The 15347-nt window shown below is 44.0% G+C and overlaps 1 protein-coding gene across 1 annotated transcript in view; it reads left to right on the forward strand.

The window, feature by feature from the left end:
• Positions 1–412: 412 nt before the first annotated feature.
• LOC146422026 (G protein-activated inward rectifier potassium channel 2-like) overlaps positions 413–15347 on the forward strand; it is a 33083-nt gene continuing 18148 nt past the window's right edge. The window contains exon 1 of the mRNA XM_085046800.1: positions 413–1314. Coding sequence (XP_084902926.1) covers positions 417–1314 — 898 coding nt within the window. The 5' untranslated portion in view covers positions 413–416. The remainder of the gene's footprint in view (positions 1315–15347) is intronic.

Genomic DNA, 15347 nt, shown 5'->3' on the forward strand with positions numbered 1-15347 from the left:
CCCAAGTGAATTCATCCCCTCATTTATTTCCTCTATCTCTGTAAGATCTTATTTGGTGCATAAGAAATTTCGTTCATTAAGCTGTAAAAGGAGGGAGGTTGGGAGGAATATCTGCTTAAACCCATCTCGTGGAATTTAAATACAGATGTAGATAGGACAACCTGGTAAGAAACAAGAGTTTGCTTTTCATTTTATTTCTGTTTAGAAATGAAATGAGGGTGCTTGGAATCATTTAAATTTTTGTGGTGAATCTCATGGGTTAGCAAACAACAAGGATGGTCATGTTGTTGATTAACAGCAATTTCCTGCCAGTCATGACACAGGAAGTTCTGTGTTGATTTAGAGGAATAATAAAAGGAATAACGACTGTTCCTTGTTTTTTTTTGTTTCCAGCCAACGTCCTGGAAGAAGACTCAATGGAGCAGGACATTGAGAGCCCTGTCACCATCCATCAACCAAAGCTGCCCAAACAAGCTAGAGAGGATCTGCCAAAAAACCTAAGCAAAGAATGTGCCAAGAGGAAAATCCAGAGGTACGTTCGGAAAGATGGGAAATGCAACGTCCACCACGGGAATGTCAGAGAGACTTACCGGTACTTGACTGACATCTTCACCACCCTGGTGGATCTCAAGTGGAGGTTCAACCTGCTGATCTTCGTCATGGTTTACACTGTGACCTGGCTGTTCTTCGGCATGATCTGGTGGCTCATTGCCTACATGCGAGGGGACATGGATCACATAGGGGACAGCACGTGGACCCCCTGCGTCAGCAACCTCAATGGGTTTGTCTCAGCCTTTTTATTCTCAATCGAGACAGAAACCACCATTGGGTACGGTTACCGGGTCATCACGGACAAGTGTCCCGAGGGAATTATCCTGCTTTTAGTGCAGTCTGTCCTAGGTTCCATCGTCAACGCCTTCATGGTTGGCTGCATGTTTGTGAAAATATCCCAACCCAAGAAGAGGGCGGAGACCTTGGTTTTTTCTACAAACGCAGTCATTTCCATGCGGGATGGAAAGCTGTGTCTGATGTTCCGAGTAGGAGACCTTAGGAATTCACACATTGTAGAGGCATCAATACGAGCCAAGTTGATCAAATCCAAACAGACAAAGGAGGGGGAATTTATACCACTCAACCAGACAGATATCAACGTAGGTTATTACACAGGGGATGATCGTCTCTTTTTGGTTTCACCACTGATCATCAGCCATGAGATTAACCAGCAGAGTCCTTTCTGGGAGATTTCCAAAGCCCAGTTGCCCAAAGAGGAGCTAGAAATTGTTGTAATCCTAGAAGGAATGGTGGAGGCAACAGGTAACATTTCTTATACTTTGTATGAGGTAAATGCTTTAATTTTAGCAAGGAAAATCAGTGGTTTTGCTTCATTTTAAAGGAATCACTTCCACAGTGGTTACATTTGAAAAAGGCGTCCGTTCTCTGGTGAGCTCCAAAATTAAAAGCATGCCCAGTTTAATTGTCTGTTCCATCTTGCCTAACGGAATTAGCGTTGTTCCTGCTCTGTTTGGAAAATGGGATAGCATCTCTCATTTTCTACATTTTTCACAGCGTGTCACCCAGTTATTTGTCATTCTGTTGCAGGAGCAGCCCAACCGCAGGGACTTTGTGGGATAAAACTGCTCAGGAGAGAAAGAAAAAAAAATATTTCAATTCCAAAACTCTGTTTGCAATTAACGCAGAAGCATCACAATCCTGCTGCTTCCAACCACCCCTGGGTGACTGCAGAACAACCCTGTGGCATTCCAAGGCTGCTTGGATCCAGCAGGAAGTGATGCTGAGTTCAGTTCTCTCTTTTTCTTTTCACCTGCTTGTTTCGCTTGTTTTCTGTTCTAACTTGTGACATGGGGCTGATTCCACTTTAGCTCACAAAAAATCTTGGTTCTGCATTTCACTGGTGTCCCCACGGAAGGGCACAGAGCACGGAGAGCTGGGATGTGTAAAGAAGGAATGTTGAGCCTCGTGGAGATGCTGGGTGGTTGTTACCTGCAATTTATGCAGCAGAAAGCACTGGATGCAGAGAAAATAGTGCTTGGAATGCACAGCAAAAACACTGCTGAAATAATGTTTCTTCCCATTAAAACCAGAAAAATAGAAGGGTGCTTTTATCTGTGTTTTAGGAGCTGGAGGTATTATTTTTTCGTGTTAATAACAGCATCAGTGTCTGAAATAAGTAAATATAATCAACGCAAGGGAACGGTGATTATAAAATGAAGATCTGATGCGCTTGGGGGAGGAGAAAACACCGAGTATAGAAATATAAGAATGAGATTTGTCATTTTTTCCCCATGACTGCAGCAAAACCCAGGGAATTTTGAGCACGTGGATCCCACAGCTCTGACAGAGGCACAACCTTTCCAACCCTGACTCATGTTCTGCAACTGGAGGCAGGAAATAAAGAGCAGTCTCTTACTAGAACATGTGTGTGTGTGTGTGTTTCACACATCTATTATGTGGTGGCAGAAGAAAACTGCATTTGTCACCATATAATAAACGTGTGAGACAAAAATGGAGCAGGGGGGGGGAAAAAAAAAGAAGAAATAAAAAACTGAAAGGAACTTGGCAGGGAATTTGAAGCGGTAAATGCGAGGCTTCCAAATTTTCCAGGAAGTAGGTGGTGCTGAAGGAGAAATCAAGATGAAATGTTTAGTGCTCCTGATCTGTGCAGGAGGCACTGAGATTTCAAACATCTGCATCACCTTCGGGTGAGACAATGAGGAAATTGCTGTTTGTTCCCCAAACCATCCCGAAATCTCGGAATTGCAGCTGAGGGAACTTGACATCCCAGGGGGTGGAGGATATTTTCAGGTTTGCTGAACACCACGTTTCCCAGCAAAGTGATTGGCAAGTAGTGGAAGAATAAAAAATGTCTCACCAAAGCCACCTACAAGAGGAAAAAGCAGAATATTTCTGCAGTGCAGCAAATTTCGTTGGTTTAAGCCTCACCACTCTCCACGTGTCTCCCCCCTTCCCTCACCTCATTTGCACCCCTGCACACCCCTGGGCTCTCTGGGGTGCTCCAGCCTTCCCTGGAGCACAAAACCTCCCTTGGGTTGGCAAAGTTTAGGGTAAAAATCAAATCTGTCATTATCTCAAACCTTTCCAGTCCGTATCAAGAGAGAAGCTGAATGCAGTGATTTGAAATCCCCATGGAAGATATCCAGGATTAAAGGGTTTTCCCTGCACTGGGTGGGTCTATTTCCCATTTTAAACTGCTCTGTTCTGCTGAGGTACAAGGGGAGACCATTGGATAATGTCAGAATTACCAGCACAGTTTCTAAAATGTATTTGTGCAGAAGTAGCTTCTTGTTCTGTCCTTTGACCTCATGCATTGAGTTATTTTTGTTGAAGGTACAACCAGGCCAACCTTTAACCAAAACCAGGCATTTTCCCTCTTTTAATTTATAAATATTTACAAGTGACACCCTGGCAAACACTGCAGGCCAATTTAGTCTGTCAAATATTCACATTTTCTTCTTCCACCCGATGCGGAGTGAGAGCAGCAAAAGGAGTTTTGCCCACAGCAGCAAAGTCCAACCCCTCATTGCTGCCAACAAAGTCACAAATACAAAATTCTCGACTCTGAAGCCAAGAAACTGTGATGTCACCTAGCAATGTCCTCATCCAGTGTCACTGCTGGTGGATCCAAACCAGGCTGAGCTCATCAGATTGAGTCATCCATCAGAAAAGCCACTCCCAAGTCTGACCAGGGAAAACAACCCTTCAGCTATTTTCAGAGTTTTCCCCCTCTGACAGCAGCTGTAGCTTCAATGGGAAATAAAAATGGGAAATGATAAGGGTAAAAAATTGCTATTACTGTTATTAATTGTTGGTACTATTGTGTTTCAAGCTTTACTGAACAGGTGAGATACTTTGATAAAATTTTCCACCTCAAGGGCTCCAAAATCACATCTACCAGTGAAACACAACTTTTTTATGGATTGTCATGTGAAGTGTGCATTGTATGTTAGGAGAGGCGATTAAGAATAATGCATTTTATTAAATGGCGTTAAAATAAGGAACCAAGCTAAAATTCAACAGAAAGTTCAAATCAAGGACCATGGAAGGATTGCCAGAAGTTCCTGAGATGCAAAAAGAAGTGGATGTGTCCCTACTAGGGCACAGAACAAAACATCACCCCAGGGAGGATCCCTAGACCTTGGCTATTCCCATCCATTCCACCATAAAGATCCCTTTGAGGGCAAAATCCTCAGCAAGGCATTTTCCAAAAAACATGAAGTCAATCTGACTCTTCCACACATCATCCAACTCAAAATCAGACTCTATTTTTTAAAAAAAATATTTGTTGTAGATCTTTCAATATGCAGCTTTATTCATTTCTTTATTTAAAATGGCATTCCGAAATATTTCTTCAGATTCAAAGGATAAAATTTCCGCAAAGATTTGTCTCTGTGCTTCTGCTGATGGTGATGCTTGTCTCTCAAATGTCAAAGAAAACCTCCAATTTTGGGACAACACAATCATGGTATAAATTACATGAGGGTTCCATGGAGCCTCCAGGAATGAGAGGTAAAAATCCAACCAACTTCGCTCACTGCATCTGGAAAACACAGCTGGTATTTCCACATTTTGCAGCCCCCATTTGCCAGAGTTTTAAATTTAAAATAATCTACAATTAGGAGTATTTTATGATCATTTAATAGCCTCTTCCTAAGCATAGGCTTAAATTTTTTTAAGGGAAGTCTTATCATCATAAGCAAAGCAGGAATTTTTAAAAATTAAGCAAGGCTTCCAAATGGAGAATTCTGGTAAGGGAATAGACCCATAAGAAGAAAGGGAAAGCCTTTTAAATTTGGGAGGTGGAGTGGGAAAGTCAGGTATGTACAATAGCAAGAGAAACTGAGAGAAAGAAAGTCAGAGAGAGAGAGAGAGAGATACCAAAAAAAAAAAATAAAAAAGGAAAGGTGAGGAAGAGGAAAATTCAGAACAAAGCTTGTGAAGTTGTTTCTGGCCAGGTATGGTACAATAGCAGGAGAAACTGAGAGAAAGAAATTCATAGAGAGAGAGAAAGAGAGTAAAAAAAAAAAAAATGGAGAAAAAAAAGGTGAGAAAGAGGAAAATTCTGCACAAAGCTTGTGAGGTTGTTTCTGGCCAGTGTGGTGCACTCAGTGACTCTCTGGCAATTCCCTCTGCCTGAAAATAAACAGCTGAGAACAGAAACAGCACCGAGGAAAGAAAATAATCTGCACATTTGTAGCTGTCAGAAAAAGAAACAACAAAGCCAGGCGGAGAACTTCAGGTTCACAGGGACAATTTTACAAATAAACAGGGATAATTTTGCAAATAAACTTGCAATAGGGTGTGTTTATAACTCTGACACAGGGGCAGCTTGAGAGCATTTTACAGATCTAGAAACATACACAACTTGCCAGCTGTGGAAAACATGTGTGCAAAGCAATAAAATATTCACCTGGATGGTTATTTACCCAGTAAAAGGTGCTTTTGACCAAACATTGTATAAAGCTGTTCCCCTCTTCCCTGCAGCCCCTTTGACCCACTGATTTGTGGTGGTTTTGGTTTCTCTGGGATGAATTGTCATATTTTTACCCCTTGTCCTTGCCCAGACCTGGCAGATACCTCCCTCTGCTATGGATTTCAGCAGCTCCAGCCCTTCAAAACCTCTCCAGATAAACATTGCTGGGGTAAGAGTTTCCCTTGCATTTTCCACTGCTCTTCAAAGGAGAAATGTTTATCCTCTCCAGCTGCTTCTGAAGGGGAAAGGAAGAGAAGCACCAGGATTTCTGCCACCTGAGTGCTTCTGCCAGACAGAAGTGGATTTCATTGTGCTCCAGGATGTGACCAAAGTGCAGTGACTGGAATGCAGTGGAAGCAGGGTCAGGAATGAGTGGCTTCTGCTCCCAACTGGATTGTCCTCGTTTCAGGAACGATCAGAACACGAGGGCTCTCCAGTCTGGCAGTTTTCCTTTCTATTTTAGGAGTTTGAACATCTCCTGATGCTGCCTGCTAGACTTGGGCAAGGTTGAGCTTCTCACACATCCCCACGTCCCTGGAGCTGCCAGCAGCTCCTTTCACTTTTATTCCTTTTCATTTCACTGATTCTAACACAACATTTCAGTGTCATTTATTTATTTATTCTGATACAGGGAATTAGGGGCATTGGCATGGATGGGTTTTAAATGGCAGCAGGGAAAGGCATTCCCATTTCACTGGGATTTTTCCTCCAGGAAACTTTCTCTACAGGTGGAAAAATTAGTTTGGTCACTGAAGGAGACTGTAAGGCTTAAAGGGGGAAATTACAATTTCTCAGTAGTCAAAACTAGGAAAAATAGCAAGAAATCAGGGAGCAAAACTAAAAAAAAATGTGCTGGTTATGAGTATTTCAACTAAAATTTTGCTGTATCTCACTTTCAAGAAAAAGGGATCACACATTTGTTTAACAGCTTTATTCTCTGGGTAGTGCTGTGCTGTGCAAATCTGTTCCTGAATGTTTGATGATGGCTTTTTGTCCATCTCTGCCACCTTTGTCACCAATTAATTCTCAGCTCTTCACAGCCCCAGCAGCTCCCTCACCCCTAAATGTTGAAATATAATAGATTCAAGCAGTAACTCATCTATTCAAAGGTAAGAGCCATAAAAACCCACATTTTTAGGGCTTACCTAGCAGATTGGATATTATTAAATAATTCTGTGCTGACCATACATCAGCCCTGCACGAGAAGAGCTTCATTTTGCACTTCCTGTCCCTGCAGTCCCTGCTAGGTCTCTCTGGGGTGGAACCAGGACAGATTCCAGCTCTTCCCATGATCCCACAGACCTGAGCTGGGAATATTGTTCCTTCCCAAACCAGGGCCAGGCAGAGAGAAGTACCCCAAATCCTGTTTTTGCTCACCACTCATCAGCCTGCAAACATCATCCCTTGCACGTCTCATGATCCCCACAGCCAGAGGAATCCCAGGATCCCAAAATTTGCTTTGTCCTGCTCCTGTTTCCCAAGCAGAAGGACACAGTGGGAAGCTGGACTGGCACCTTCTCCATTGCCTCTCCCTAAAAACCCTGTGATTCCAGACACTCCTCTGCTCCCAGCACAACTCCCAGCAACAGTTTTCCAGGAGAAAACTCCCAGTTTTAGCCCAGGCTGAAGGCACAAAGGTGTTCCTGCTGTTCCCTGGGGCTCCAGAGCCATCCCAGAGCCCAGGAGTGACAGCAGAGAGCAGTGCCAGTGTCCCTGTGCCACACCATCCCCAGAAGCAGAGGGAGGGTGCTCTGCAAAGGGCACCTCAGCCCTATCCAGGGCAGAGCATTCCCCGGGCAGGATTAGCTCACTGAACATGTTCCACCTGCTCTCCAAGTGCAGATGTGATCCCTGAGCCCCTGGCAGAGCTGCTTGGGGCCACTGAAGTGCCTTTTCCATTCCAGAGCACTTTCTGAGACGACACCATCGACTTGAGTGAGCTCAGCTTGTCCTCTTGCTCCTGCAACAGGGTAAAACAGGGTCAGCACTGGAATGTTTTCCTGGAAAAGGGAATATTTTGCCAGTATTTCTAATTTTAGACTTCCACTTTTGGTCATCCGAGGTCATTACCTGCCTGGGGATGACAGAGGTGAAATCCCAGGCATGGATTTGAATCAGGGTAATGCCTCACCCCTGGAATTTGGCTGGAATGAACTGATTTCCTTCATGTTGATTACCTTTTCCACTCACTCTGATCTCCAGATATGAAGTCTGTCTGTGCAGCCTGCAGCTCAAAACCCTGGGAAGGATTTGTGGCAAACTCTGCTCTCTCCCCTGTTTCTAAAAGATCTTTTCACTTCTTCCCTCAGTGCTTATTTCCTTCCAGCTGTACAATACTGTTTCCTCCTGTCTCCCTGAATTCTCATGCAGGACAAACACGTTGCACTGCACTCCCTGAGAACCATAAGTTACAAATATTGACATAAATTTCCAAGGAATGGGAGCAGAAAGATTATTCCCCTTGAGCAGGAGGTTTTCACCAAACTGAACAGAGCAGCAGCTGTGAAGCCAAAAGGGACCTGAAAGGTGGAAGAATGAGCAAAGTTGTGAAGCAAACCAGAAATTCAAACTCAACAGTTAGTAAATAAAAAGGACAAGGCTGGGGACAGCAGAAACACCACTGGCTACATAGAATACGTGAAAAAAGACAGAATTTATGAGTTTATTTTTTTTTATCCTAGAAAGCAGCTGCCAGCACTGAAAACTCCCATCAGGGAACATTTCCCAGGATTCCCAAGGCCACTGAAAAAAGTCCTCAAGGGATTGAAGGAAAAACAAATCACAAAGAATTGCAGGGATCTCAGTGGTCTAAATCAGTGCATTCCAAGGAAAATCAAACACAAATTTGGACTCTTGCTTGCTCACTCCCTCTCCTTCATTCCCAACATTCCCAAGAATGACTTCAAGAAAGTCTCAGTGCTCTCCAAGATCTCTTTTCTTCTTGATTTTGGTGATTTTCTTTAGTTGGGATTTCTGTTGAATGGCATAAACCTTTCGTGTGAAAAGCAGGATTTTAATAAATGTAGGATTGTTGAATATGAGATATCCCGTTCTTACAACCTAGACCAGAAAAAAAACCTGATTTAAAGAAACCTTCAAAACAAAGCAAAAAGGAAAGAGATCTCCAAACCCAAATTTCCAGTGGTTATGAGGAACACATTTGAGAGGAATGCTAGAATTTCATTTAGAAAACAAACTCAGAGGGAATACTTGGCTCAATTCCATTAACTCCTCAGAAGTGAATAGTGGGAAGGATAACTCACACTCTGGGGTATTTTTTGCCTCTTTCTGCCCCTCTGGAGAGTGAGGGAGGTTGAGATGAGTGTCCAGCATGGATTGGCCATGGATTTCCTGCTCCTTTTCCCAAGAGACAGACTCTGATTCCAGCTGCCAGCACAAAACCCAGCTAAAAACAACTGCTGAATTGTCCTTATTGCCATTATTATCATCATCATCTCAACTTGTGTCTTACAAGACATCCCAGACTTTTCGGGGAGAATCCCTTTGACAGCTTTGATCCCAAATTTCTGACTGGTGCAGAACTGGAGTCAGAGAGAGGAGCTTCCCCTAAAAGAGAAAAATCCATCTGACTCTGGCACAGCTGCCAGGCACCACCAGAACATAAAAGATTTATGACTCAGCCACTCCAATTAAATTAATTAAATTGTGCTGGCATTCTTTTTTAACCAGCATTAGGTTCTTTTTTTCTTTTTCTTTTTTTCTTTTTTGCAACCTTGCATAAGAAGTATGAATTTATTACACTTAGATCTCCAGGGTGGGAAAAACCCTCCTTCCCTCTCCATGGTTTTCCAATTCTTTTTCCATTAGTCTCCTTTTCCAGTGGGAAGACAACGAATTAGCCCAAATTAGGCACTTTTTCAGATATTAAGTGCAGCAATGAGTCTCTAACTGCCAATAGAGCTGTGGCAGATGCCATGAAAAAGTGGAGAAGAGTCCAAAGCCAAAGGTTTTGAGGCAGTCAGAGGTTCTTGTCTGGCCAAAAATCTGCTTCAAAGGCAGCAGCCACACTCCACAGCTCTGAAGGGGGGAAGGTTTTGCTTTGATTTTAAGGAAAATGCTCTTCTACCTTGAGTCAAAGGTTAAATCTGCTCTTTATTTATGTATTTAGTGCTATAAAATTATTTATTTATTTATTTAGTGCTCTAAATCTGCACTCCCCTCAGGGCCTGATCACAACTAAAGCAGGATTTTAAATTAGTCAAGATCCAGGGTTTAAGACCCAAAACAGGGATTTTAACCTTGCTGCATCTTCCTTTGCCCTCCAAAGGGATCTAAAACATCCTTCAAGTATTCCAAATCCATCAGTGATGGAAATTCAGTGAAAAGACATCCCCTGTCCATGTGGATCTGAGGTTTGATGTACAACCTGATCCAAAGGCCTCCCAGACCTGGGAGCAGAACTGAGTGACTCTGAATTAGGAGCCTAAAGGGCTGAGCTGTGCTGTGCTGTGCCTGTCAGCCCCTTCATGGTCTAGGGGAAGAAGCAATTAATGCTCTAATTAAGAGGCCAATGGAAGATTAGAAGCAGGTGGATGGTTATAATCTGGATTTAATACCCACCCTGGAAGTTTTGGCCTGACAACATCTGTGACTCCACAGCCATGGGAGGAGCAAGGCTGGATGTTCTTCCTTAAGCACCAGGCTGAGATTTTACATCCAGAGCAGAAGATATCTCACCAAATCTGTCTCAGATATTCTAGGAAAATCCATCTCAGATATTCTGAGGGAAATCTGTCCTGCAGCCCTGAGCTGTTCTGCTCTCTGCAGGTGGATGGAGTGAGCCATTCCACAGGACAGACCCAAAAACCTGGAATATTTCACTGTACAATCTGCCCATGGCAAACACAGACACTGGGGTGCCTTAACCAGGATTGACTGAAACAGAGGCCAGGCAGAGTCAAGAGAATAAAAAGCAGATTAATTTATTAAAGGCCTTCAGGTGCATTCAGGGCAGACAAAGCCTAGTCCAGAGGCTACACCCAAAATGGACAGTGAGTCATGAGTTCTTCACAATTTATAAGTTCTGTCTGTTAACATATTGAGCCTCAATTCTCCAATTACACCTTCAGCTGATGATGTCAGTAGCCCCAAGCTGCTCCCCCAGTTCACTATTATTTCCATATTTTGGGGCTCTGAGGCAGTGAAATGTCCTTGGATTTCCACTCAGAGGAATTGTTTTGTCTAAAATGCTGGCAGCAGAGGTTTTTAGCACTTTATATGGAGCCTAAAACTACACCAAAGCTACAGATATGTGAAGAATAGAAGCTAAAAATCCTTAAGGCATCAATTGCTATGAACAAAAATGTTCAGTCCATGGAAATTCTCCTTCCTCTGTCTCCCTTCCTTGGGTTCTGAGCTCATCCCTCCCACCACACTTTCCAGCTGTGGTTTGATGCTTCATCTGTTACAAAGAAAGGAACCAGAAGCCGAAATTCCAGCAGGTACAGCAGGTCCATCCCAAATATTGCATTGGAAAGATAACAGAGCTGGAGGAGAAATTCCTGCAAACACAAACCTCAGGGCTGATCCTCCCTGTGGAAGCCAAGACAGAGACCACATCTCTCCTAAAACCCTTTTCATCAAACTGTGTAAACATCACACCCAGCAAACCACAATAACACGGTAAGAAAAAAAAAAATTAAAATGTTTCCAGGAGCTTGGGAATTTTTTTTTTCAGGTTAAGCTCTTTCACTTCTTGCTAGCAGGACCCTATAGAGAGAAAAAATCTTAATATTTCAGAGTCTCCTGAAGAGCCTCTGATGCTGAAAAGGCCCTCTGATGCCAAAAAGGTCCTCTGATGCTGAAAATACCCCAGTCAAGCTTTGATGGTGTTGGCAAAGTGTCCAAAATCAAACTCACAGAAAGTTTTCAGTCACCAGAGCAGTTTCCATCCAGCACCTCCCAGCTGAACTCTGCAGCACAGCCAGGGCAAGAGGAGTTGGTGCTGTGAGTCTCCCACCCTCACTCTTCAACCAGTTCTGATTTCCAGATTTATTATTTATTTATTGAGACATGGAAACCAACATGAGGAGAGCACAAAATTAACCTTTTTTGGCTGAAACAAATCCCCAGGGATGGAGCAGCAGCAGCCAAGAGAGAGGTGAGAATTGTAGACTGGGAGTAAAGGGGATTTGTGTGACTGAGGAAACAGGTGGAAGAATTGGAAAAATAAAGGAAGAGAGTAGGGTTAGATGGGATATTAGAGAAGAAATCATGGTTGTGAGGCCCTGGCAGCACCATGCAGCACAGAAAGCTTTATCTCCACTATTCTACCTCTTGCAGGACTGGAGAAGATGAGGAAAACTCCATTTTGAAGCAATTCCATAGAGGATGGCCATAAGTGACTTAAATGGGCAAAATACACAACATACCTGTAGGTTGTTTAGACAAAAGGAGAAGAAAACAACAACAGAAACAGGTGCAGAGAAAAATGACACTTAGTGTGCCATTGGTGCTCCAAAAACCCAGAAAATGCAGGTTGTGCCATTAATCCAGGCTGGCACTTCTAAAATGTGTTATAAAGTCTTTATCATGAGGCCCTGTGGCATCACACTGCAAGGAGATGATGAAACCATGCTGATATAAAGAGGATATTCCAAGCAGGTGGTGGCATTAGGCAGCAACTGTGTTTTCCATGGATGTCATGTAATTACAGTCAGCTCAGGCTGGGAAATCTTGTAAAAAAAAAAAGTATTATTTGTGCTGGGGTAGTTCCCTTCTGTTCTCCAGGCTGTAAAATCTTGCTTTTCTTTCATTATTGTGAGCCTGAAGGCCTGATGTTAAAGAGACCCTGGGAACAGTCGGAATCTCTCAGGGAAGAAATGTAATTTTCTGAGTGAGTTTTGAACCACAGATTGCTGAAAAACTCTGAGTTCACAACATTGCAATAAACACCAGGAAAGTGCTCAGGCTGGGGGGACTCAGATACACACACTGGCACTCAAATGCCAGGCAAAATGAACAAAATCTCCCTCTTTTTGTGGAAATGGGGGAAGAAAGGTTAGAGAAAAGCAGAGGGATTGACAGAAATCGGAATTCACTTGCAGGTCGTGGTTGTCATTGGGGTTGTGGGTTGAGGTCAATCAGTTCCTCCACTGCACACTCAGAGACCAATAATTGTGCTAAGAAAGGAAGGATCTGCTCTCTGTAATGCATTTCGAGCACAGATTATGGTTTCTCTTATTTTTCCTGCCAGTCTGAAAGTTGTACGAGGCTGTCAAGGAGGAGAAAAGGAAATTTGCTGGTGGAAAAGGGTTTTTTTAATGGCACAAAACCATTTTGATGGTGAAACACAAGTTATTGCTGCTACTCAGAGAGCACTTTTTTGGCACTTTTTCGGTAATTTTTTGGCACTTTTTTGGCACTTTCTCAGCACTTTTTTCAGCACTTTTTTGGCACTTTTCAGCATTTTTCAGCACTTTTTCTCTCAGGATCTCTCAGGATGAGTTGGAGCAGTTTTCAGGGCATGTGAGAGCACTTGAGTTGACTAAATCAGCAGAATATTTGTCGCTTTGAGTCAAATCTAACCCACGTCATCACTGGGGATTTTGCATAATCACTACGCTGAGGTTTTACATCCAGACCAGAAGATATCACACCAAATCTATCTCAGAATAAATATTCTATTTGTTAGGGGTCAGTGCAGGTTTTCTCTTTCCTCTGTCTCCTGCTAGAACAATGCAATGCAAGACCATTGGATCAGGAAAAAATAAAAAGATACCAAGTGAGCAGCGATTCAAGTTCTAAATTCAAATTTTGCACAAGGCACTTTGGAATGAGATTCTGAGGGGTGGAATGTTGAGATCCAAGCCTTTTGGCCTCGTTTAGGCTGATTCCACAGGGAGAAAGAGAGGCAAGCCCAGCATGGGTGCCATGCTCCAAAAAACAGGAAAGAGAGGAGATGCTCCAAAAAACAGGCAGGAAAGAGAGGAGATGTTCCAAAAAACAGGCAGGAAAGAGAGGAGATGTTCCAAAAAACAGGATGGACAGGAAAGAGGAGCAGAGGGACTGCAGATTCAGAGGTGGAAGCTGCTTCAAACAAGAATAGAACCTTCCAGCACCAACCCAGCATTGCCCTCCATGCTGCAGCTCCTCCAGGTCCTCTGGAGCCAGCTTTGGGCAGGGGTTGTCCTTGCTGGAGCTTTTTTCCCCATCCCAAAAAAAAAAGGGAAGAGCATCACACAGCTTTGAGATAAAACTCAGATTGGCCCAGGAAGAGTGAAACACTTTCTGAGCAGATCAGGAATTGATCCTTGGTGTGAGACAGACAGTGGTGTGTCCCAGATGGACAGAGCAGATCCCCCCATCCCATCCCATCCCGTCCCATTATCCCATACCATACCATACCATCCATCCCATCCCATTATCCCATCCCATTATCCCATCCCATCATCCCATCCCATCATCCCATCCCATCCCATCCAATCCCATTCCATCCCATTATCCCATCCATCCCATCCCATCCCATTATCCCATCCATCCCATCCCATCCCATTATCCCATCCCATTATCCCATCCCATTATCCCATCCCATTATCCCATCCCATTATCCCATCCCATTATCCCATCCCATTATCCCATCCCATTATCCCATCCCATCATCCCATCCCATCCCATCCCATCCCATCCCATCCCATCATCCCATCCCATTATCCCATCCCATCCCATCCCATCCCATCCCATCCCATTATCCCATCCCATCCCATCCCATCCCATCCCATTATCCCATCCCATCCCATCCCATCATTCCATCCTATCCCATCCCATCCCATCCCATCCCATCACATTATCCCATCATCCCATCCCATCCATCCCATTATCCCATCCCATCCAATCCCATCCCATCCCATCCCATTATCATCCCATTATTCCATCCCATCCATCCCATCCCATCCCATCCCATCCATCCATCCCATTATTCCATCCATTATTCCATCCCATCCCATCCCATCCCATCCCATCCATCCCATCCCATCTCATTTATCCCATCCCATCCCATCCCATCCCATTGTCCCATCCCATTATTCCATCCCATCCCATTATCCCCATCCATCATCCATTATCCCATCCTTCCCATCCCATCCCATCCCATTATCCCATCATCCCATCCCACTATCCTATCCCATTATCCCATCCATACCATCAATGCATCACATCCCATTATCCCATCCCATCCATCCCATCCCATCCCATTATCCCATCATCCCATCCCACCCCATCCCACTATCCTATCCCATTATCCCATCCATCCCATCCCATTCCATCCCATTATCCCATCCCATCCCATCATCCTATCCCATTATCCCATCCCATCCCATCCCATCCCATTCCAATCCCATCCCATCCCATCCCATCATCCCATCCCATCATCCCATCCCATCCCATCCCATCCCATCCCATCATCCCATCCCATTATCCTTTCATCCATCCCATCCATCATCCCATCCCATCCCATTATCCCATTTCATCCATCCCATCCCATCCCATCCCATCCTATTATCCCATCCCATTATCCCATCCATCCCATCCCATCCATCCATCCCATCCCATCCCATCCCAACCCATCCCATCCATCCCATCCCATCCCATCCCATTATCCCATCATCCCATCCCATCCCATTATCCCATCCCATCCCATTATCCCATCCCATTATCCCATCCCATTATCCCATCCCATTATCCCATCCCATTATCCCATCCCATTATCCCATCCCATTATCCCATCCATCCCATCCATCCCATCCCATCCATCCCATTATCCCATCCATCCCATCCATCCCATCCCATCCATCCCATCAATCCCATCCCATCCCATTAT

This window comes from Lichenostomus cassidix, unplaced genomic scaffold (genome assembly GCF_008360975.1).
Source record: "Lichenostomus cassidix isolate B80296 unplaced genomic scaffold, HeHo_3.0 HiC_scaffold_584, whole genome shotgun sequence".
In the NCBI taxonomy this organism is placed as follows: domain Eukaryota; kingdom Metazoa; phylum Chordata; class Aves; order Passeriformes; family Meliphagidae; genus Lichenostomus; species Lichenostomus cassidix.